General features: G+C 43.1%; 2 protein-coding genes across 7 annotated transcripts in view; one reads left to right on the top strand and one right to left on the bottom strand.

Annotated features, from left to right (window-relative positions):
- IBSP (integrin binding sialoprotein) overlaps nt 1-25632 on the bottom strand; it is a 347644-nt gene that overhangs the window by 250374 nt on the left and 71638 nt on the right. The window lies entirely within an intron of this gene.
- On the top strand, nt 8758-17158 carry LOC134404665 (flavin reductase (NADPH)-like). 6 transcript variants are annotated; one of them, XM_063135461.1, is made up of 5 exons: nt 8758-8832; nt 11337-11478; nt 12863-13064; nt 15881-16048; nt 16670-17158. In XM_063135461.1, exons 2-5 carry the CDS (start codon nt 11344-11346, stop codon nt 16822-16824), a joined length of 660 nt encoding a protein of 219 aa, XP_062991531.1. In that variant the 5' UTR covers nt 8758-8832; nt 11337-11343; the 3' UTR covers nt 16825-17158. The 6 variants fall into 6 exon arrangements, with proteins under 6 accessions (XP_062991531.1, XP_062991532.1, XP_062991529.1 ...); XM_063135462.1 differs by having other exon boundaries at nt 8781-8832; nt 11334-11478; XM_063135459.1 differs by lacking the exon at nt 8758-8832 and adding an exon at nt 9271-9392.

Genomic DNA, 25632 nt, shown 5'->3' with positions numbered 1-25632 from the left:
TCGTTAGCAGAAAGAAGGGGGGGGGCTCGTCAGTTTCCGCACCAGCAGAGGTCCGAAACCAGCATCAGCAGCCTGCTGCCATCGCTCCCCCCTCCCAGCAAATGCAGTCGGAAGGATACGGGAGTGTATTAACACAGTGCAAAGTGGCCCCAGGGCATGTGCCCACCCCTGGGCTGATGCTTCCCTGAACTTCCGCCTGCCGCCGCGTGGCCGATGGAAGACGGCTGCCCACCCTCACTTGTTGCCCCCTTACAGCCAGCTGCCGCGTACCCACAGCAATAGGCACACAGCCCTGCATGCCTCTACCATACCCGTCATTCCCCGATCACCTTTACATCTTCCGCGCCGCCTAAACCACCGGCATTAGGACAGTACCTGTCCCTGCCCACCGCGATGAGTCACCAACTTCCCATTACAGTTGGATGCCCGCCTTCCCGAAAAGAGACCCACACAGAGGTACCGAGCTGCACATATCCCACACATCCGCCACACACACACCCCAACCACTCCCCAGACACTTTTCCGGTCCTCCGTTCGTGCACAAAGCGGACCCGTTTGGTTAAAAAAAAATAGCCGCTGCACCGCAGCCACAGCTGTGCACGGGGCACAAATGGCGGAGGAGGTTTGGCCGAAACCGCTGACCACTCCCCTTAGCATGCCTTTTCCTGACCAGTGCTGACCTCGCCGGAAACCGCGCTGACCTCATTTTGTCCCACACCTCCGCCTCCCGAATCCAAATTAGCGTGCGCCGACAGGAAAAGTCGCACTTAAAGTCGTTTCATAAAACACGGGAAAACAGAGGTTTCACCACAGGATGAACATGGATCCTGGTGAACGTCATCTGGATCTGTCGAGACGACGACGGTATGTAATGCACGCTACAGCCCCATCTAGCAACGCCCCAAGACGTGCAGATATATTTTCCCAGTTGTGATTTTTAAAAAACACAGTGAGGGTGTGGAGAATCTGGCCTAATCTACACTATGCAGGATATAGCACTTTGGAAGCGGTATGAAAGCAGTATATAAAAGGCAGGAGCCACACCAAGCAGGATATTGCACTATGAAAGTGGAATGAAAGCGGTATATGGTATGTGTCAATGGGCCCCAACAGTTGTCAGTGCACTTCAATAACACTATAAAGCAGTCGTGTGGCTTTCAAAGTGTAATTTCCTGCTTGGTGCAGATTAGGCCTCTGTCTCATTGGGTTGGGACAATGGCAAGGACTGATACATCAGTGGATGGGTTTGCACATCACGCTAAGCTAGCGTATGAATAAGCCACTGTGGGTTGGTTATATGCAGAACAACCAATCTGTTGTTCTGCATATAACCCTCTGATCACTACACCTTTTTGTAACCTGGCTATTTTATTTTTATTTTTCAGTCCCCTCAGAAATGTGCAATTGGAATATCATTATTATTATTATTATTATTATTATTATTATTATTATTATTATTTCACAAGTGTGAAAGCGCTCACTTAAACCTGGAAAAGACCAAGAAAAATAAAATAAATAGAAATTATGAACCCAATTGTGCATTTTTGAGGCACCAAAAAGTCAACAAAGTAAACCATAAACAAAAACAAATTTAAAAAGCTGGGGTATGTGTGATGGTCCTTTCAAAGTGCCATTTCAGCATCGGTGGAAATGCACACACTGTTGGGCTCACAAAGAGCAAATGGGACAGGTTGTTTTGCTGTTCTTGCCACGCAGCTCTGTAGCCAATTATGGCAACCCACAATGAAATTGGTCTCCCGGGTTCAGATGACAGAACAACCCACCATGGGTATGAACAACCCTACAACAAGCCACAGGTTCTCCGTGTGGCTTGTTCATGAAAAATAAGTCATCTCATGGAAAATGCTCTGGGTTCAGACAACACAATAACCAACCGTGGCTGGCTGGCCATGGTGGGTTGTCATGTCATGCAAACCCAGTCAATATGTGTTAGGGGCGATCTAACCACTCATCCTAGCACAAAATACCTGATGTTGAACTTGACGCCAAATGGGCAGATAAAGTACCTGATGGTTAGAAACCATATTTGTAGAAGTGAGCCAATAGTTCACAATGGGACCGATTCTTGGGAAGTCAAACTACTTTTGGTCTCCAATTGGCTTCTAAAGGGCAGAACTTGAAAACATCAATTCCACCCACACCTCTTGGCAGTGATCACTGACATAGCTTGCTCAAATGAATTTTGTGGTTTGCTTTTGAGAAGAAGTCAGGTGTTAACTGATTAAAGAATAATTAGTATATGCCTTTTAAAGTCTAATGAATTTATGGAATTTAAAACTTCAGTATAGTGATACCTTTTTGAGATACAGAAGGCAGTAATTAAGGTAACATAATTTCATAAAGAGAATCTAGCACCTGTCTTGACCATTTCCTTTTTTTATTCTCTACTACAATAATGGACAGAAGCAAAAGAGACTTTAAGAAAACCCAAGTATGTGCTTATTTCCCAGCCTCACTGATTAAAATTTGCCCTCACCACTTAAATTTGGCTGATGATCATTAATGAATAAAACTTGAGTTAAATAATCTACTTTGAGCAACTTCAAGAGATCCAGTAGCCATTTTGGGGCCCCATGCCCTCCCCCAGGGACACACTCTGACCTCCAGCAGTGCCCCGTGGAGTTTAGCAGTAGCAAAATGATCACTGAAATTGGTGGCAAACCTCTACGGAATATTAAATTCAACTGTTGTAGCATTCCATAATGATGACTTCTGCGATCTACATGGGCTACCTTTAAAGAGTCTTTGGAAACTATGATCGGTCTGAACTATATCAGTGAAAATGCTGGGAGGTGATCACTTATGAGATGGGATTGCATTTCACCTGTCCTACAAGAGCTGCAGTGTTTACCAGATTGTTTCTGGACACAATTCAAAATGCTGGTGATCTTTAAAGTCCTAAATGGCTTAGATCCAGAATACTGCAGGGACAGCAACCTCCGATACCAGCCAACCTGCATTAGCAGAACTCGGGCTACAGGTCACTGAACCTGGAGCTAAAGAGTTAATGTGTACCTGAACAAGGTGGGAGGGGATTGCTGGGATGTTTGGTTCTTCCCTTTCCTGTCTCCTCCCCTCTACTTCCTTCTTGTTGTTCCCTGCCTCATGAGTTGCTGACCACATGGCTAAACTGAAAGCTTTATCCCACGTATAAATTGTTGTTTTTGCTACCGGGCGACAGTGATCCTTCACATACCAGGAAGTGAGTTTAAGGGGGGAAATGTAAAAAAAATCATTAAAAAATCAACGGATGACCCAATTCAATTCAAATTATGCTTAAAGCTCTCCCTAATATCTATTACTGTGCCAACTTTGGTGTCTTTATCTTTAAAGCTTACACAGATGTAAGCATTTCTTTAAAATCCCGCTCCTGTGCCCCAGCGGCAGCTCAGAAGATACGCTCAAAAAGTAGGGGCTAAATACAGCGAATCTTTTTGCTTTATTGTACAATTAAGGCAGGATGCATGGGAGTACTTCACAATCAAAGCTGATTATAAGGTGGAAAACTTCTGAGTCCTTTGCATACAATTCACAGTGATTGCACAGTATAACGCTGGTGTGATAAAGCCCTGAGCCATCCTACCCTAGGACGGAAAGTTGCTTATTCCTAAAGTAAAATTTCTTTCAAACCACCGCTGGAGTGTTTCTTTTGTCGACACATGTGGTTACTCACAGGGAGCTGATTCAGACGACAATAACCTGCACCCTAAGATCTAATGGAGAGGCCCTTCTCTATATGAGCTGATTATGGTGTAGGGTCGGCTGGATGGGAAAAAGAGCAATGGCCTTCTCTGTAGTCATATCTAAATCATAGAATTCTTTGCTCTAGGAATCTTGGTTGTCTCTCCTTCTTATGGTGCTGATTCACCATATGGCAAAAATACCTTCCTGTTTCGGCAGACGTTTGTTTTATCAGATGGAGATGATTTTGCCTGATCCCTGTGTTAGATCAATGTTCTTTTCACCCAAGAACGAAATCCAAACAGCCCTTAAGCACGACTCCACCATTCCAGCGACAGAGGGTTCAAAAGCGCTTTATTGCTTAGTAATCAAGGCCTGGTCTCTTCAAAGGGAGCAATCAGACAAAAGACATAGGGAATACAGTACAATATTTGAGCTTGCAAGGGGCAGGGCCCAGTAGCAGCATTAACCAATCAGAACATAACACTGGGGCATAGCTAATTATGCTAAACAGTTCTGTAAACAATACCTTTGGCCTGACACTAAGTTACAGAAGTTAACTTTGACACAGCAGAGCACTGGAGCCAGGGCTCTTGTTCATGTTAGATAAGAAGGAGGCACTCGAGACATTCTCGCATACAGAACTTGTAATTAAAAGAAAGTATTTCTTCACACAGCGCAATGTCTACTAGCCCTGATGGCTATGTGCTACCTCCAGTATCAGTACACCAGTGTACAACTATGTACACCAGTTGCTGGGGAACATGGGTGGGAGGGTTCTGTTTCATTTGTGTCCTCCTTGTGGATTCCTGGTTGACAGCTGGTTGACCACTATGTGAATGGAGTGCTTATGTTCTTAGCTTTGTGTGAGGAAGCACGGAGTTGGCTGTTCCTCCTAAGCGAGAAGTGCATGCAGTCTGAAACACAGGGATGGGCATATACAGTAGCCTCTAAGTGCCACTGAGTGGTGCTAGCAAAACAAATTGAGTATTTTTTTTAAAAAAAAATGCACCTGCAGAATGTAATAGGCCTCTTTAAAGAGAGACTGAAACAACTGGGCATGTTTAGCCTGGAGAAGAGAAATTGAGGGGAGGCATGATGGCACTCTTCAAATACTTGAAAGGTTGTCACACGGAGGAAAGCCAGGATCTCTTCTCGATCCTCCCAGAGTGGACCTGTGTTGTAGGCTGCATGTGTAAATAAAATATATGGAGGGTAGTCATGTCTCTTTTGGAGAGGTCAGCCCTCTCTTTGCAGGGCTGCCAGAGGAATGTCCTCTGAAAGCATCCTCTGTTTGAAGGGCTTCCCTGTCCGATTCTGGTTTAAAGATAAAGAACCACAAAAAAACGCTGTCCATCAACGCTTCGCACCCAGGCAGCAGACTGAACAAGCAGGCACCGCAGGTCACAGCCTTCCACACTATGCTAAGATAGATTATATTTCTATTGAAAGTATAATTATTATTTCTAAATTTGCATCCATACGTATAAATTAACGTATGAAAAGGGTTATGCAAATCACTGTCCTTTTTTCACCTCTTTTTTTGGTTCTGCATTTCCACTTTTGGGGTGATTTGTAAATGGCCACCTGGGTTGGAAGGTCACCACAGAATCATAGAATAGTAGAGTTGGAAGGGGCTATAAGGCCATCCAGTCCAACCCCCTGCTCAATGCAGAAATCCACCCTAAAGCATACCTGACAGAGGGTTGTCCAGCTGCCTCTTGAATGCCTCTAGTGTGGGAGAGCCCACAACCTCCCTAAGTAATTGGTTCCATTGTCGTACTGCTCTAACAGTCAGGAAGTTTTTCCCGATGTCCAGCCAGAACCTGGCTTCCTGTAACTTGAGCCCATTATTCTGTGTCCTGCACTCTGGGAGGATCGAGAAGAGTTCCTGGCCCTCCTCTGTGTGACAACCTTTCAAGTATTTGAAGAGTGCTATCAGGTCTCCCCTCAATCTTCTCTTCTCCAGGCTAAACATGCCCAGTTGTTTCAGTCTCTCTTTAAAGAAGCCTATTACATTCTGCAGGTGCATTTTTTTAAAAAAATAATAATACTCAATTTGTTTTGCTAGCTCCACTCAGTGGCACTTAGAGGCTACTGTATATGCCCATCCCTGTGTTTCAGACTGCATGCACTTCTCGCTTAGGAGGAACAGCCAACTCCGTGCTTCCTCACACAAAGCTAAGAACATAAGCACTCCATTCACATAGTGGTCAACCAGGTGTCAACCAGGAATCCACAAGGAGGACACAAATGAAACAGAACCCTCCCACCCATGTTCCCCAGCAACTGGTGTACATAGTTGTACACTGGTGTACTGATACTGGAGGTAGCACATAGCCATCAGGGCTAGTAGACATTGCGCTGTGTGAAGAAATACTTTCTTTTAATTACAAGTTCTTTATGAATAAGGGAGGGGTTTAAAACATTAGACAGAGACAGCAGAGTCAGACTTGTATTGATAGATAGATTGATTAAAAACATACCATACATGATTAAAACATCTTTAAAAACATCCTTAAAACATTCTAAAATTTCACTGGATAGGCCTGCCGGAATAGATCAGTCTTTATTGCTTTTTTAAATTCTAAAAGACTGTCAAGTTGACGAATCTCCTCCAGCAGGCCATTCCACAGTCTGGGAGCAGCAGAAGAGGACGTCCTCTGGGTAACAGTTGTTAATCCAGTTTTTGCTAGCTGAAGTAGATTCTTCCCAGAGGACCTGAGTTATACTCTTGGTGGCAGCACGCTTAGAAATAGCCAAACATTGGAAAGATTCAAAGGGTCCCACGGTCACCAGATGGAAAGGGAAAGTGTGGGGAAAGTGTGGGATATAGCCCGCTCCAAGAAATTAACTTACTATCATAGAGTTCTGTCGGGCCAACTCAGCAACGACCCCTTTGTAAATATATGGTCTCCTTTTGTCAATTTTATGAATGGTACAGCAGGATTATTTAACTCTCATTTATTCAGTCTCCCTCTGACTGTAGATACTTGATACAAATTCATTTCGGTTCTACATTTTTGTGTAATTAGATAGACAAATATTCTCTTTTTTTGTAATGCGAAATGGTACTTTTATAGTTTGTCAAATATAATAAAATTATTTTTTAAAAAACAACCTGAATAAGGTTTTGTATCCCTGGTCTAGATACTTAACAAATTCCCATTAAAGAAAAGGAAAAAAAGGGGGGGGATATTTTCTTTTATCTGTCCTGAATCTTTCACCAATCAACTTCATGGGATGAATCCGGGTTCTAGCATTTTGAGAGAGGGGGAAAATGTCTCTCAATCTGCATTCTCCACACAATGCATAATTTTGCACACCTTACCCTTCTTTTTCTACAAGCCAAAGACACCCAGCTGTCCTAACCTTCACTCATAGGGGAGTTGCTCCACACCTGTTTGTTGTTTGCCACACCTGTTTGTTGTTCCCCCTCTAATTAACTCAGTATATTAGCTCATTAAAGAACAGGTGTATTGCAAAATGCTTGCAATCATGATTATAAATCTGATCGTTTTATGAACCAAATAAGACCATCCCGAGGTCTGAAATCACAGCTAGAGCAGTAATACATTGCAGAAGGTTGTGGCTATTTCCTGGAAACAGATAAAACAAGCTACCTGAAGCTGTAAAAAGCATCTGGGAAAACAGGGCAGTGTCCAGGAAAAACCCAAGCCTGAAAAAGCATTATTATTCTCATAAGTGACATTTGATGCCTGCCCTGGTTACATCCATGTCATCTGTGGGGACTAACTTTCTTCTTGAGTTAGAATTCCAATCCTGAAGGAGAAAGTGTCATCACCTCACGCTGGCAGGTTTATATACTATTTCCTGGGCTGCTTCCAGATGGAGGACTCCTAAAGCAGCCAGTTAGAAGACTGCTGTAAATCTGTCTTTCCCACCTTAGTAGGGTGACCATACGGAATGGAGGACAGGGCTCCTGTAACTTTAATAGTTGTGCTGAAGAGGAAATTTCAGCAGGTGTCACTTGTATGGAGACAGCACCTGGTGAAATGCCCTCTTCATCACAATAGTTAAAGCTGCAGGAGTCCTGCCTTCTTTTGTATCTGGTCAGGGCTCCTGCAGAGGGTAGGGTTCCTGAAGCTTTAACTGTTGTGATGAAGAGGGCATTTCACCAGGTTCTGCCTGCATACAAATGACACTTGCTGAAATTCCCCTTTCTATACAACTGTTAAAGATACAGGAGCCCTGTCCTCCTTTCCATATGGTCACCCTACACCTTAGTAATTTTTTTGTGGTAAGGGGGAGGGGGGAAGATGGAATACATGGTGGGAAAATGTGGTAGGGTTATAAATGGAACCAAACACACACTCGAGTCTCTCTGTGAATGAGGCAGGACAATTGCACAAGAAAATCATCGTCAGGAAGCACCTCAAATGTGTATGAGAAATGTCAGGAAGACCTCAATAGGTGGTGCTCTTTTCTAACAAACCATGATGGCTGGGAGGGGGAAATCCCAGTTGTTTTCTCTATAAAGATGTCAATGATTATAGATGGAGAAATGAAATGAAACAGCTCCAACTAGTGTAGGAATTAATCCTGTTATTATTTTAGATATTGGACTGTCTCTGGGTTTTTTAAAAGCGAGATTTCCGGGGTAAGGTGAGAGAGATGTCCTGGAGGTTGACAGCTTCATGTAATGGACCCGCAAACTTCCGTGAATGGCCAATCATGAGGATGTAATAATTTGCTCATGTAGAGAAGGTCTAATTCTCACTGAACTCAAGAAGAGTTCAAGAAGATACCTTATTCCTATGTGCTGGGATGGAGTGTGAAGACATGTACATCTGAACAGAAGTATATGCAGATTGTCAGCAAAGTGATCTCTGCTCTTGACCCTCACTTTGCTCTGGTAAAAACACCTTAAAAACTGGTTTGTGATTGACACAAGGGTCAGCCAATCCGTGCTGTGCACAGCTCTGCTTTGAAAAGGAAAGAAGTAGCTTTGTGATTGACACAAGAGCTGGCCAGTCTGTGCTGTGTACAGCTTTCCTCTGGGAAGGAAAGAGGTAGCTTCATGAGTGACACAAGAGCAGGCCAATCAGTGTGGTGCACAGCAGTGTTCTGAAAAGTAAACCTCAATTGCAAGCTCAATCTTAACGCAAGGTATGTCTTTTTCTTCACCTGGGAGACATAGGGATGGGAGAGGCTGAATGCTACTGTCAGGAACTGTGTAGAGCAAGTTGAACATGCTACCTTTTTTCTTGACCCTGTGTCATTAACAGAATGTATGTATGTATATCACCTGGATGCTATTGAAGTCTCAGGAGCTGGGGCAGTAAAATGGTGGCAATGCTAGTGTGAACAGACAAAGGAGCAGTAGTGGTTGTAGACCAGAGTCAATGAGCAATAAGAAGTGGGCCCGTAGGTTTGATTTCCACATGTTGATTTGAATAACCCAACAAAACTTAGGGTGAAGATTTCTAGTTGCCAATGGATTTTCTTTTAGACTTGCATAACATTCTATGTAATAAGACACCGAAGGAGTGGCAAAGTCTGAGGCCAAAACACTCCCAGCTTGTTAAGATTTTGCTGTGCCGTCAGTATCGTAGTCCATAATAGGCAAATGGAGAGCATGGGAAAGAGGGGACGAGAACAAAACTAACCGAAGCTTTAAGAGGTTGTTTGCTTTCCGGATCAGCTGAGCATTCATCAGAGAATAGCAGGTGGGTAAAGAAAGGCAGAGTTTGTTGTACTGATGCGTGCCAATATGCTGTTAAACATTGCTTTCCCATCGTTGGGCTAAAATCCATTTCAATACAAGGCCAGAAGCAGCTCCCGGTCCTTTTGCACAATTGTCACTCCCCAAGGCGGCAATTTGATGCAGATTTACTTGGGAGTAAGCACCACTTGGGAGTCGGTGGCACTTGATTAGATCAAAGTGTCAGTGAGGCAAAAGTAGCTTTTTGACAGTATAGTACGGTAATAGCTTTCTGGTTTTCCCTGGGTCCAAGGGGCGCAACTGTTTCCACAGCTTCTCCATAGCAACTAGCAAGCAAGTTGGGCAAGTAGGCGTTTATTTGGTTGTTTTAAAGGTCAGGTTATAGGGAGGGGTGAAAAAATGCTTCCTCATTCTGTCTCTAAGCCGTTTCACCATGGTGCTAAGTAGGCCCAAATATGAATCCATCTGTTCATGGACCACAGAGTGCATGTTGAAAGGTAATTAAAGATGCAATTTTATGCATGTTTAGACAGAAAAAAGCCTACAACTCCCAGCATTTCTCAGCCAGCCACTTCTTTTCTGTCTAAACATATATAGCATTGCACCCTAAGGGATTTTGGGCTGCTCTACATTAAAGCAAAAAACCCGCATCCTTACCAAGGATTCTTCTTCCAGAGTCTTTGCAGGATTACCATTAGCACAATGCGCGCTTTTGCCTCCTCCCACCTTCCATTTTGGGGCCAATTCCTTCTATAAGTTCCATTTATACAGCTAGTCGATGGTGCGGCGATATTGTGCGACTCTGGAAATACGAGACTTCTTTGATGATGGTTTATATTTATTTCTGAATTTTTAGTGATTTAAAACATGGGGGAATAAAGCTTAAAACAACAGGAGAGGCACTGGAGGTTGATGATGTTATGAAAGGGACTCGTATATCATTAATATGAATAATGCTACACTGTAATTCCTGGCAATTAGTACAAATTAGGGAGCCAAAAATGTCAGAAATGTAAACAAAGGCAACTAAAAGAAGCTGAGGGACACTGATCAATCCTCTATTTTTTCTAAACAGATGAGGAATTGCAGGGAACATATTACCAGTTGTACCAGTTCCAAACAAAGGTTACTTGGGCACTTTTGTAAACTGCCTAGAGAGCTTTGGCTATGGGGCAGTATATAAATGTAATAAATAAATGTGTGTGTGTGTGGTGTGTATATATATATATATGACCCTGTTCAGGTGACACGCTAAGCAGCCTTCCTCAACCTGGGGCGCTCCAGATGTGTTGGACTGCATCTCCCAGAATGCATTCTGGGAGTTGTAGTCCAACACATCTGGAGCGCCCCAGGTTGAGGAAGGCTGCGCTAAGCCATGGTGGTTAAACAATTTTGAGCTAAACATTATGGTTTAGTGTGTCGTGTGAACAATGACTTCGTGAACCATTCCTAACATAACCACAGTTTAAACATGCTCAATAACCATTTCCTGCAAAAGAGTTAGTGGCCTAACCATGGTTTAGCATGTCATCTGAGCATCTATCTAATCTGAGGACACAGGGTTGGGATCCCCTGAAGATGAGGGTTCATGGTCCATGACCGTTGCTGTTGATATGTTTTTCCTGCCAATTTTCAAGATTACCTCAGGCCTGAGCCTGACGGTCTCCAGATTCAAATTTTTCTTAGAGAGAGAGAGTGAGTTGTTTTTGTTTGGCTTAAAGTGTGAATCAGGAGCAATAAAAAAGAATCAAGACATCTGGTGACTCCATTTCTGAGTAGTATACATTGCATTTGGAGGTCTCTGTTGTCTTGATTCTCTGGTCAGTTGCACAGTGTATTCCAATACATTTGCATCTCCTCACTAAAAGCTGGGCACCTCAAGGCTTTTCAAGGTCTAATGATGGTTTTAATAGTACTATTCATAATAATTCCTCTTCTGTATTAGCAGATAAATTATGAAGCTTTCAGTTTTTGGTGCAACAGGACAAACCGGCCAGTTTTTGGTCCAACAAGCACTAGAGAAAGGGCATGAAGTGACAGCACTCGTTCGAAATGTTACCAAGTTGACTATTCAGCACCAAAATCTAAAGGTAATGATTGACAAATCCTGTTGTAAACTTGGCAAAGAAGCAGCATCGGAGGGAGAAGGCTGCTGCTTTCTGCACCAAGAATCCCCCCATGACAGTTTTGTGCTGTGTCACAGATGGGCAACTTAAACAGGATTAGGAGACCGGGGTGGGGTGGGGGGCAGGATCTGCTGAGCTTTTGGACATTCACAACATATCCAAAAGAGAGCATACTAAGGAGGACGAGGAGAGGACTACAGAAGGAAATCACGAAAAGGCTGGCCTAAAAGACAGCCAATGAGATAAGCTTCTTGTACACTCCATAATATTGCTGGTTAACAGATGGGACACTAAGGGCTCATCTACACCAAGCAGGATATTGCACTATAAAAGTGGTATTTGATAGTGTTATATCCTGCTTGGAGTCCCACCAAGCAGGATATAACACTATGAAAGCAGTGTATTGTAGGTGTCAATGGGCCCCAACAGTTGTCAGGGCACTTCAATACCGCTATAAAGCAATAGTGTGGCTTCTGCTTTTTATATACTGCTTTCATACCGCTTTCATAGTGGAATATCCTGCTTGGTGTAGATGAGCCCTAAGACTTGGAGACACCATGTTCTTGTGGGGACTACTAGAGTGTTGAACTTGGACTATGGGAATTTGGATTCAAATTCCTTCCTGCCATGAAATGCACTGGATGACTTTCAGACAATCACACTTCGGATGGATCTACACTACTGCTTTATAGCAGTATTGAAGCACACTGACAACTGTTGGGCCCCATGACATATTCCATATACCGCTTTCATACTGCTTTCGTGGTGTTATAACCTGCTTGGTGTAGATGTGTCATTTCTCAGCCTAATTTACCTCACAGAGTGGTTGTGAAGATAAAAAGGGGTATGCCTGCTATCCTGCAGTTCTTGGAGGAAGGGTGCCATAATTCAGTGGTAGAGCACAATTGCATGCAGAAGGTTGTAGGTCCAATCCCCAGCATCTCCAGGTAGGGCTAGAGAAAACTCCTGCTTGAAACTCTGGAGAGCTGCTGCCGGTCAGTGTTGACAATACTGGGTTAGATGGACCCATGGTCTAATTTAGGCCAGATCTACACCAAGGCAGATATGACACTTTGAAAACAGTTTCAAAACTGTATATGTAGTGAGTCCTGGGCCTCAACTGTTGTCGGTACTGTTATAAACCATTTTAAAGCAGTAGCGTAGATCCTGCCTTAGTATAAGGCAGCTATGAGAAACATATGTGAGAAATAAATGTAATGACTGAGCTAGGATTTGATTCATATCTTTATAGCTATTGTATTTATTTTGCAGTGAAAAAGCTAGGCCGTCCTCTATAGTGAGGTATGGAAGAGAGAGAGGTGATCATGATATTGTTTGATATCTTTAGGTGGTGGAAGCAAACATCTTTTCAGCAGATCAGCTGTCACAGCATTTCCTGGGACAAGATGCCATTATTTCTTGCTTAGGGTTCCCTTACAGGGTATTTGGAACGGTTTCGGGATACACAGATTCAATGAAAGCAATCACCGCCGGAGCACGACAATCCAAAGTGAAACGTATCATAGTCATGACATCGTGGTATACTGCTCGTGAGTACAATGACCAGCAAGTTTATTCTTATAAGTGCACAACAGAAAATTAAAAAGGGGGGCACAATATTAGGATTCCATAGGATTTCATGTGGAAAGTGCTAGCTAGGTACTTAAGAGATGATGATGATGGTAATGATGATGATGATGATGATGATGATGTATATGAAATACTGCAGCTCTGATATTTGGCTTTTTCTGACCATGATGTCTGCTCATGTCATTTGGGTGTTTGTCTTGGAGATCCTGATTCAACCACTGGAAGCTGGTGGCTCCGATTTTGGTGAGGCTGTGAAATCATTCTGCCCTCTTTTGCATCTGGTCACTCTAAGAGGGCAGGGCTCCTGCAGCTCTAACTGTTGTGATGAAGAGGGAATTTCACCTGGTGCTGCATGCATACAAATGACACCTGCTGAAATTCCCTTTTCTATGCAACTGTTAAAGATACAGGAGCCCTGACCTCCTTTCCATATGGTCACCCTACCTTAACTCTATCCACTGCTGAGATGTGGCCCCCGAGACACTGCCCAATTGGAATTTTGTCCACAGTCCAAAAAAAGGTCCCCCAACCTTGTTCTGGGGCCCTTTCAGAATTCCTTCTTTCTGGACAAGGTCAAGCTGCACATTAATTCTGCATAATAATAATAATAATTCATCATCATCATCATCTTACCCACCTCTCCATTTGGAGTAAGGCGGGGAATGACAGTAAGTATAAAATACATAAAACTGAATTAAAAACATAGTATACATTATTAAAATATCCTAAAAACATCCTAAAATTCCACTGGATAGGCCTGCCGGAATAGATCACAACTTTTAAAAGTTGTGCACAATGCTCTCCACTTCTATATTTCACAAAAAGCCATGTAGGGCCTCAATTGGCACCATGATGTGCAGGAAGGAGAAGTTAACCTCCCTGTGCTATTTTTCCCCACTAGAAATCCCAGCCCCATCTATACTCAAAGAGGTTATTTTCAGGAAACAGGACCTTTAGGGGCAAATAGCTGTGGGGGGCTTTTCCAATGGGAAAACGGGACATCCACCTTCTCACTGCCATTGCCACCGGCTGCTATTGCTCCTCCTGCTCTTTCTCATCCTTGATGCCACTCACTTGCTTGACAGGCCGAGAACCAGGGAGCCAATGCTGTGGCGTCTGTTGCTCCTGCTTCTCACCACCATCACTGTCTGGAAGAGAGTGAGAAGCAGGAGAAGAAGCAGGTTGCAATGGTAGAGCGGAGGAGAAACTAGAGGACTCTTGTCAGTGGGCCCCTGCTAGAGTAGAGGGCCCTTGGCAAGAGTCCGACTATGCCTACCTTTGACACTCACCTTGGTTATGTCCAGGACATTTTCTTGAGTTATAATTACACTCCTGAATAAAAAAAAGAACACAAAAGGCCAGTGCTGAACACACATTTTAAAAAGCGTACTGCTTTGTACACCCCAATTCTCCAAGCAGTGAGAATTTCCAGGGGTTCCAGCATGTACTCAGGCTCAGTTTCCTTTGGAAGGAGATCACAGTAGCCTAACAATGTTTTGTATTATGGGCTTTGTAATTTGTAAATAAAAAAGTCCATAATACAAAACACCTTAAGGCTACTGTGAGCAAAGGTGTTAGCTCACAGTTTAAACCCACTCAAACAGACACTGAGGGAGAGGGATAGAGGCCTCCCATTCAATTTTTTTAAATTATTATTTATTTATCATATTTATATACCGCTCCCTGTTCAAAATTTTGGAGTGTTGAACAAGATAAAATAAAATAAAAACAGAATAAAACACTTTAAAATAGATTTTAAAAGAAGCAAAATGTAAAGTGAACCGTGGCTGGTCATTAAGGAAAGGCTTCCTGGAATAATGACGTTTTCAGTAGGCGCCGAAAGGAATACAAAGTTGGCACCTGCCTGACCTCCAGAGGCAGGGAATTCCATTAGAAGGGGGGCCACCACACTGAAGGCTCTTCCCCTGGTGGACTCCAATCGGAGGATGGGTCTATGTTGAACCACCAGGAGCATGCCCTCGGATGTCCTTAGTGACCGGGCAGGTTGGTAGGGGAGAAGGTGCTCTCTCAGGTATCTTGATCCAAAGTTGTTTAGGGCTTTGTACACAAGTACAAGAACCTTAAACTTGGCCCGGCAGCGAATAGGTAGCCAGTGCAGTTCCCTCAGCAGAGGAGTTACATGCTGAAAAGGGGCAGCTCCAGAAATATAGCATTCTACACTAGCTCCAGCTTCCGGAGCAGCCTTAAGGGCAGCCCCACATAGAGCACATTGCAGTAATCCAATCTTGAGGTTACCAATGCCTGTACCACCGTGGCCAAGCTATCCCCATCCAGAAGAGGCTGTAGTTGGCAAACCAGCTGGAGCTGGTAAAAGGTACTCCGAGCCGCCGTGGAGGTACACTTGAGCCTCCAGTGACAGAGGTGGATCTAAGAGTATCCCCAAACTACGAACCTGATCTTTACAGACTTTTCATAATAATCGTAAGCTTCAGTTGTTTTTACCAGCTTTCGAAAAATTAAACTAAGGTGTTAATTTGCTGTTTTAGCTTGGTGGTGTTTTGGAATTAGTCTGTGATTTTATCATCTGCTGTCCTTTAAGTGTGTGTGTGTGTGTGTGTGTGTGTGTGTGTGTGTGTGACTATTAGAATGTTACTGTTTCCATGTGTGTTTGTTGCTTTTCTAAGCCATTTAAGCAACAGGAAAAGTGGGAGGCTAATGCTCTAAATAAAAGGCAGGGGAGACCGAATAGGTTCAAATGAGACACCAAGGCCCTGCCTCGTTTTAAGCATCTAGCTTTTTTTATTATTATTTTCAGCGGAGTCTGGTCAAAATGCTTCTGCACTTGTGCGTTTTCTCCTCTTGCCACTGATCAGGAGTGTGCTCACAAACATGCATGAGATGGAAAATTACCTAAAGGAGGAATGCAGCGACCTCAGTTGGACTGTCGTGCGGCCGCCAGGCCTCCAGAATGCTCCAGCCACAGGTAAAATCCCGAAGAACAAAGGAAACTCTCTTTCTCCTGAGTCAGACCATTGATGCATTTACATAAGTCAGTTATTGTCTCCTCTCCACTGGATCCCTTAGAAAAAGTCACGCAACAAAATTTAGACTACGGGGACAGTAAATTTGCTAGTTATCATAGGTAGAGTTCTGGGACAATCCAGGCAAATTATGAATGAATGGCAAACCAGGTTGATGGGGTGGGTGCATCTTTTAGAGATGCTCAGCTCTTTTTCAAGGCAGCTTGTCCTGTTATGCGATCAGGGGGGCAACTCCTTGAATTGACAAGAGACGCTGCCTAAAGTTTGAAATGAAATTAGCTTTGGATCCAGAGAAAACTGTACAACTAGTTGTATGCATCCAGGGGAACTCTGGGCTTGTGCTTTGCCTTCCAACCTTTGCCACTTGGGTGCAGCTGAAGTAGCTCTTTGGGTACTTATTTATTTTACATTCATTCACACATTCCAACCAGAATAATCAACGTTCCTATGAACTGAAAATAAGCTGCAGTGAATAGTCGAGGTGTTTGTTTTTAAAAGCTGTTTTACCACTGTCCTTCTCTTTCCAGCACTCTTAACATTTGCTAATAACTTTCCTTCCACAGATAAAGAATTCCTGACTCATGAAGGCTATTTTGTTCCTCAGCAAAGTGTTCCAGATACAAAGTCGGTGGCAAGAGGAGATGTAGCATGCTTCATGCTGTCTCTTATCGACAAAGACGAGTGGCTACAGCGTGGGGTAGCAATGTGTACAGTGTAAAATCTTGGGTTGTTGGTAGCGTAATCTAAGATGAGATTCCCAGGCTGGATTTAGGAGGAGAGTAACCTACATGCATCCATAAAATGAAGAACAACAGCTACCTTGTGTTGTAAGGTTTCTTTGTTTTTTACACAAGAAAGCAGTTCTTACATTGCATGCTTCCTTCAGGCTACTAAATTAAATTGTTCAACATTCTGGGGACAAGATTATGCAATGTAACAATACCTTCATGTGCCTTCAGACCTATCTGTGGCTGGAAGTGTTTTCTAAAAATAATTGTGATTAATCCATTTGCACGTTCTTTTGTATGAAGTATCACATGGACAAAAAAATAAATAAGCCAAGACTCTGTGTGTGTGAGAGTGTGTGTGAAGTCACCCTGGCTGAAAATTGCATATTGTACACACAAATACTTCTTTCTCATAATATTAGGCAGTTCTTTAAAATATCTAACAAAAACTTTCGTTTGGAACAGAAACCAGTTTAACCTGATGTCAGCAACTCCTAACAGTCAACCATAAACGATCTTTATATCCTGCAGGGTAGATCTAACCACAGTGATTGAAATCAAAGCATATATTTTTATTAACTTCTGTGACAACTAGATGACAGCTAAGATTCCTACATATACTATAGCAGTAATACTAGAATTGAGAGTGCAAAGGCATATCTTGAACATTTGATATAATAGTTGGCCCACTGCTTCCTAAAAGCTTCCAATAATAGTAGCCACCGAATACAAGGCATGGGTTTTCTTTAGTGTGCATTTGGACACAAAATGTGCAGTTGGACACAAAATGTGCAGTTGAAAAAAGTGGTGAAAAAAATAAGACACATATTATGTGTTATGTGTACGTGTTTATTAAGAACTCAACAACAGATAAAGTCAGGGGTGGCATGTAACACAAATTATATAAGGGTAGAATGTATCAGTTTTCATAAAGCAAACGCCCAAACCATTTCAAAAAAACTTTTCTTTTTGGGTGGAACCTCTTTCATCTTCGGGCAGGTACTGGTAATGCTTTGTCACACCCTTGTAAATACCCTTAAAGTACTCCTGTTCTCATGCTTGTAAGGGGATTTTTCATGTGACTTTTATTTTAAGGCACACTGAACATAGGCTGCTTGCAACAGTACTCCTTAAATTCCCCACTATAGCAGGTGTATGGAAGATCTGGAGATAGACACCCAGAATGATTGACTTCACTCAGACTCACAAACTCAATGAAACTGTTAAAACATGTATTAAAACAATTTAAGAAAGTTGAAGTCAAACAGACACACGAACATCCATTCAGCAAAGCAAATTAAAACAATATACTCACAGATCTGGCAGATTTCTGGAGAACAAAGACAAACACATCCCTAATAACTGCAAAGGAGCTCTTCTCCGCAGAGGGGTTCCCATCTCTCCCAGGCAAGACCAAATCATGCCTGAGGAAAAGGGAAGACAACTTTGTCCCCTGTGTCCATACTTAAATACCCTTCTCAGAGACAAAGACCTTCGTCCTAATACATATTAATTTATTCTGAAATAGTTAAATCCATTGGTCCACGTCATAATTCAGACCATCCCCTTCCCAGAATGTTCGATTCTTTCCTGATGTATTTGTTTACTTCTAAGTTGAACATTATTTCTGCTTTTCATGTGGTCAACTATCTACTTCTCTGTTCTTATGGACACTGGGATTTTTCTAACCACAACCTCATCTGCTCTTAACCATGGACCCTTCACCTAGTTACAGTTAGTATATGTCACAAGTTCTTACGAATAATGTCTTTTGAGCAATACCAAGTTGCAAGTCCTCATGAGTAACATCTTTGAGCAACCTCAAATCATATTTCCAAATCTTTTCCCATCAGGCCTTATCTGAACTAAAGCATCTAAACCCTGATACAGTGTTCTATGTGTGTATGCCTACTTGCCCCTTTAATATTAAAGCACTACCCTATCACTTGCACACCCATTTAAACCCATTCTCTGCCCCCAAAAACTTCTTTCTCTATGCTACGCCAACAAACTTTTATAACCCCAATCTTACGCATGTTTAGTGAAATTTCAAATGAAGAAATCTTAGATGCTTTAGGCCTGTCTCACATTCTTTTTCGGTTTCCCTCTTCCTGTCTGTTCAGGAACTGACTCAAAAGCCATTCTCATGTCATTGGTCCTGAGAGAAGCTTCTCTCTTTCAAAGAAGCTAAGTAGCTTCCCTTAACTGCTTTGCTTGCTTGTAAACAGACTAACCTCTTCACTCCCAGGAAATTCCATAGGATTGTAGTGTTCGCTTGGAAGGGTTCCCCTGAGGTGAGGTTTGGAAGTTGAGCAGTCAGTGTCCAAATAGGAGTTGTTAAATATATAATGTAGTGAGATAGAAAGCTGTCATGTTGTATAGTGTCCAGTTTCTTGATAATTTCCAGTTCAGCAGTTTCTCGTTGGATTCTTCCTCTGTGGTGTGTGCTTGTTGTAATGCAGTGGTTTTCAAATCAGCAATGGTATGCCCTGGAAGGTTGAAGTGTTCACCCACAGGCTTCTGGGTTTTGCTTTGTCTTATGTTTGATTTGTGTCCATTTATTCTCTTGCGCAGAGGTTGACCTGTTTGTCCTATATAAACTGCAGAAGGGCATTACTGGCAAATGATGGCATATACTACATTGGAGGACGCAGGTGAAAGAGCTCTTGACAGTGTTACTGATGTTGTTGGGTCCTGTGACAGTGTTGCCTGAATAGATGTGGGGGCAGAGTTGGCACTTGGGTCTGTTGCATGGTCTGATCCCTCTGTCTGTGTCTCTGTCCTATGTACTGTTGCTGGTTAGCATCCGCTTCAGGTTGGGAGGTTGTTTGTAGGCCAGGACTGGTCTGCGTCCCAAAGCTTGTGAGAGAGAAGTGTCTGTGCCGATGATGGGTTGGAGTTCACTGACGATCTGTTGCAGTGGTTTCAATTGGGGGCTGTAGGTGACAACCAGTGGTGTACTTCTCTTGGCCTGTCATCCTTCCTGGATATCCGTATGGCCCTGTCAATCTGTCTTTAAGTTTAAGGTGCTACTAGTGTTGGTGATAATCTGTCCAGTCATGAAAGAGAAATAATGTGTTTGGCTTGGGAGGGGGGGATCTGACAGGGTATTTGTGCAGTTGGAAAATTTGCTTCCCCCTCCCCACCTGCTACAAGGTATCCTGAGGCCTCTCCATCCTTTCCCCCTCCCCCTCTGAGATGCCCCAGCTAGACAGGCAAAAAAGCTAATCTAGAGAAAATGCACGTCAGGGGGACAAGGAGGCTCTTTCCGCCTTGTACAGGATCACTGTAAGCCTCCGAGTTCGCAGGCTTACAATTATTGCAAAAGGATTGTTCCCTTAGTGAACCATCCTCTGAGTGTTCATCTTTATATAGCCAAAATGGCACAATCCACTCACAAGAGGGAAGTATCACCAGGTTTAGGGGAATCCCAAGGTTTGCAAAAGTGAGAGAGAGAGAGAGAGAGAGAGAGAGAGAGAGAGAGAGAGAGAAATTGGGGAGGGTTATCTACACCAGGCTTTTATCCCTTGATCAAGATTGGTTACTTATGGAAGTTTGTAGGTCCTTTACATGATGTCGTCAACCTCCAGGACCTCTTTTTGTCGCCGTTTCTGCAGCTTTTTTGTAATGGCAAAAATGCAGTAAATCAAAATGGTGATTTATTTATTTATTTATTTATTACATTTCTATACCGCCCAATAGCCGGAGCTCTCTGGGCGGTTCACAAAAATTAAAAACATTTAAAGTATAAAACAATATAAAACCATAATATAAAATACAATAAAATAAAATAAAATTTGAATCCTTCCATATAATTACAGAATTGTGCTATAACCACAGTGACTAGTGGCTGTATAATGAAACATATACAACTTGCAGAGAAATGAAATCTCCAGGGGGAAAGGGGGAAGCATGTGTAAAGGGCCGATCTTAATCCCACAAAGAATCTGGAAGCAGAAACCCCGGTAAAATGTGGGATTAAAAGCCTGGTGTAGAGAAGCCCAGAGAGAGAGAGAGAGACAGAAGAAAAACACTCATTCAGCACTGCAATATTTTATTGAAAGCCTTTCAAATCTTTGTAAACTGACCAGAGAGCTTCGGCTATGGAGCTGTATAGAAATGTAATAAATAAATAAGTTGCTCACTAAAATATTAGTGGCTAATATTTGGTGATAAGAATCAGCAAAAAAGGAATAACAATTAAATGAACTGATTGTACTAGAAAACAAAACAAAACTGGTTGAGCTAATGAACAAATACTGAAAGCTGTAATTTTCCTTTCATGGTTCCCAAACAGAAAGTGACTTGTGAGGATTAGCCTTGTCAGTAGGGAACTCTGCCTTTCTGGCCCTCTGCCTGAGAGGACGGGACACACTAACACCAGTATCATTCATGCCAACTGTTTTAGAGCAGTAGCATATGGCTCTCATATTTGGCCAAGTCTGCTGAAACTATCAGAACTAAAATAGGCTCAGCTTGCCCATTGTTAACAGAGTTAAGTGCAAATTTCCGTGTTTCTTGTAAAACAGACGTTTCTCATATAGTTTCATTAGGCAGTTCACATAAAATATAAAGAATAGTTCTCCACTGGAGCCTCTTTTCTCCTGCTTGAACTGTAAAAATCTTTCATTCTCTCTCTTTCTCTCTCTGTGTGTGGGTGATAGGGTGACTAGATACAAAGGAAGATCATAAGACTCCAGTACTTTTAACAGCAGAGGCGTAAGTAACTAGTCTTTTCTATGGCCAAAGCAAACTCTGAATTCTACACTCCTTCTTGCATAAAACCACTTACGAGGCTAAGTGATTTGTGGGCCTTTACTAGCAGCGGGAAAACTGATCTTGGGAGCTAGGGAACAGCACCCACCTCCATCTGCAGCTGGCCTGTGTTGAAAAGTGGGTGGGATCCTCCTGGCTTCAGGGGCAACAGCCCACAGTTTGTGCACCCGGGTTTAACTCTTTCCTATTATGGGTGCCCAAAGCTATTACATCTGCTGGGGGTGGGGGTGCAGCTCTTTTCTCAGTGGGACTTTATTTCTTCATTATTCATTTATACCCTGCATTTTGGCCCCAAGGCAGCTCACAGCCACGACATGTTTTTTTTTTAATGCAAATATCATTACAATGCAAAATGAAATTAATAAACACAGTAGTAAACAGAGTATAATAAACTATTATCAAACAGTAGGCCAAGATCACATCAAACCGAATTCTTGGTGAAATAAAAATTTAAAAAGTGTTCACTCTACGGCCATAGCTAGAACTGGGCGAAATCCTGGGGCAATCCCCGGGAATGTCCCTGTGCATCCACATGATGCACAGGGAACCCCAGGATCAGGGAGGGATGATCCCTCCCTTGCCCTGGGATCTCACCCTACACTTGAGGCCCAGTTTTTCCGCAGACTTGGGCTGAGCCCGAGACCACAGAACGTGTGGCTAGGTGCTGCGGTTTGTACCGGCACCTTGCGAGGAGTCTGGACCCATGCACAGGGCGCAGAGCTCTTCAGGAGCACTCCATCCATCAGGGGTGGGGAACGGGGAAAATAATTACTTTTTAAAAAACCACCTACCTTTTGTGCACGAGTGCTCATGCTCTGCAGCCTCTTTAAAAATAAAAATGGCGGGTGCGACACATGTAAACAGAGGGGGGATCTCGCAATAAAAACATCGCGAAATCTTCACCCCTCCATCACACGATAACAGGTAGGTCTAGCTAAGGCCCAGGTCTAAAAGCAATAGTAAAAGTGGCCCAGTTGGGACTCTTTAGGTAGGGAATTGCACAACGTGGGTATCAGAACCTAAAAGGCTGAGCCAACCAAACATCTGAGTGAATATGTTTAGGATTACACTACATGTTGTAATTCTGGATGCAAATCATGCAAACTGTGCAGTGGAAGAGTTATTTGGCTTGTTTTGATAGACGTGCAGTACAAACCTACATTCAGAAATAAGTCCCAGTGTGATCAGTGGCGCTCAGTGCCCCCAGTAGGGCTGGCATTAAAGGTACTTATGGTTGGGCACCGGCCAAGGGTCATTCCCCTGCAAAGGCCACTGACAAAAGCCGCCTGGATGCGTTCCTCATCTTCACCATTGCAAGCTGCTTGTTCACCTGTCTCTCACTCTGGTCTAGACAATGCCGCTGCCTACTTGCTCACCAGCTCTGTCTGTCATGCAAGCAAGTGGTAGCAATGATGAGAGGAGGAGGTGCCAAAGCAGTTGGTGTCTGGTAGACTCACTAAGAGAGGGGGCTGACCCATTGAGAATGCCTTGCCCAGTGCCCCTCAAAACCCAGGAGCTGTCACTGCCCACCCCAACCCCACCCTGCTGGTAGGTGTGCATAGAACTGCAGATCTTGTGTATTAGGCAGTTGGCAGCGGCTGGAAGCAGCTGAACAAACATGTAGGAGCTAGAATTCCTAATAGGGTGACAGTTGTCAAAAAGCTTAAAATAATTCTGCAGTATATTCTGTTTGGGAGCAGCAATAAAAGGGTGTATTGTGAAGGCGGCTTTATTTTTAAATGACAGTTGTTCTACGATGCTTGGATAACAAATAAGCAAATGGTTATATAAGACACGCTCTCCACAATCTTACATAAAAATACAGTAATGTAATGCTGAGATCTACCAGACCGATTTTGGTCATTTTTGTTTTAAACTGAAGCTTGAGCTGCCAATAATTCTGAAACTAAGGTTCAAAAGCTCAAGCTTCAATATCCAAACCCTATGTTTCCATGCCCTTGCGAGGAGCCTCAGGAGGTCAGGGAACTACAGCTCCCACGTAGTTCTGCGCCACACAAGAGCACAGGGAGAAAAACACAAAAGTGAGAATGGAAAGAGGGCCTTGAGTTTTGTGAGTCAAGGCTACTCTCGGAGTGGCCGGCAGCAGGGATGGTGGTGGGGTTAGTGGCGAACGCTCTGAGGCAGTGGAAGAGGAGGAAAAGAAGCAGCATTAGTTAAGAACCTAAGAAGTACCATGTTGGATCAGACCAAGGGTCCATCTAGTCCAGCACTCTGTTCACACAGTGGCCAACCAGCCATCGGCCAGGGATGAACAAGGCAGGACATGGTGCAACAGCACCCTCCCACCCATGTTCCCCAGCCACTGGTGCACACAGGCTTACTGCCTCGAATACTGGAGGCAGCACCCAACCCTCAGGGCTAGTAGCCATAGATAGCCTTCGCCTCCAGGAATTTATCCAACCCCCTTTTAAAGCCATCCAAATCGGTTGCCATCACTACATCTTGTGGAAGTGAGTTCCATAATTTGACTATGCACTGTGTGAAGAAGTACTTCCTCTTATTTGTCCTGGATCTCCCACCAATCAACTTCATGGGATGATCCCGGGTTCTAGTATTTTGAGAGAGGATTCTCCATAGCATGCATAATTTTGTACACCTCTATCATGTCTCCCCTTAGCCTCTTTTTCCCCAAGCTTAACAATCCCAGTTGATGTAACCTTCCCTCATAGGAGAGATGCTCCAGCCCCTTGATCATTTTAGTTGCCCTTTTCTGCACTTTTTCCAGCTCTCTAATATCTTTTTTAGATGTAGTGACCAGAACTGTACACAATATTCTAAGTGTAGTCATACCATAGATTTGTATAAAGGCAGTATGATACTGACAGTTTTATTCTCAATTCCTTTTCTTATAATGCCTAATACAGAGTTTGCCTTCTTTACTGCGGCGGCACACTGGGTGGACATTTTCATCGAGCTGTCCACCACGATCCCAAGATCTCTATCTTGTTGGTTTTTAAAATGTGGTGGAAGGGGGAAGGAGGTGGGTTTGAGGCCTGAGGGGAAGAAGTGAATGTTGTTCAGTGGTGGTGGGTGTGAGGAAGCGAGGGCCAAAAGTCCGCTTCTGGAGGACTGACATAGTAACAGTATGTTTCCTTCTCAGACTAGTAGCATCCGTAGCAACATGGGCTCTACAGTAGTATTAAAGAAGGAATTAAGAAAGCCTCCCTCTCTCAGCCTCAGTATTACTATCTGCAAAATGAAAATTAATAGTACTGATTGAACTTACAGGGTTTATCATGTTGATTTTACTGATGTGTTTTTAGATCTTTATATTGTATTTTTGTTTTCTAAAATAAGATGGGGAAACCCTGTGCCTGCTTACCCTTCCCTGTACCTGTTGGCATTCTCTTCCCCTCCTTATTGTTTTACTATGATTTTATTAGATTGTAAGCCTATGCGGCAGAGTCTTGCTATTTACTGTTTTACTCTGTACAGCACCATGTACATTGATGGTGCTATATAAATAAATAATAATAATAATAATAATAATAATAATAATAAACAAAAGAAGGGGGGGCACAGTTGAGGGAGAGGTGTATTTGTTTAGTAGGGTGACCATATAAAAAGGAGCTATGCTAGAGTGCCCAGTTTTAAAAGGGGGCAGGGCACCTGCAGCTTTAACTGGTGTGATGAAGAGGGAATTTCACCAGGTTCTCCATATATACAAATGACACCTGCTGAAATTCCCTTTTCTATGCAACTGTTAAAGATACAGGAGCCCTGACCTTCTTTTCATATGGTCACCCTAATGATTCATACCTGCGTCCTCCTTTACCACTACACCCCCTACATAGTGAAAATATGGATGTAATCTCTCTGCCTCCTTCTAAATCAAAAACTCTCTACGTGCTTCATCACATCCCCGCCCAGAGGACCTTTGCCAAAGGAGATAAAAACTACACTTCCCGAGATGCTTTGCCACAACCTCGCGCTAATATCAAAACGAACCATGCGCAGAAAGACATTCGCGCCTTACGGCCTGACCAACTCTCTCTCTCTCC

This window comes from Elgaria multicarinata, chromosome 10, assembly GCF_023053635.1.
Source record: "Elgaria multicarinata webbii isolate HBS135686 ecotype San Diego chromosome 10, rElgMul1.1.pri, whole genome shotgun sequence".
Lineage (NCBI taxonomy): Eukaryota > Metazoa > Chordata > Lepidosauria > Squamata > Anguidae > Elgaria > Elgaria multicarinata.
This window is presented reverse-complemented; position numbering and strand designations above follow the sequence as displayed.

What these genes read in the sequence shown, in the direction of transcription:
- LOC134404665 (XM_063135461.1), top strand. Translation starts at nt 11,344, where the DNA reads ATGAAGCTTTCAGTTTTTGGTGCAACAGGACAAACCGGCCAGTTTTTG. An exon ending in GACATCGTGGTATACTGCTC is followed by an intron (nt 13,065 to 15,880) that starts GTGAGTACAATG and finishes TATTATTTTCAG; the next exon opens with CGGAGTCTGGTCAAAATGCT. An exon ending in CCAGAATGCTCCAGCCACAG is followed by an intron (nt 16,049 to 16,669) that starts GTAAAATCCCGA and finishes TTCCTTCCACAG; the next exon opens with ATAAAGAATTCCTGACTCAT.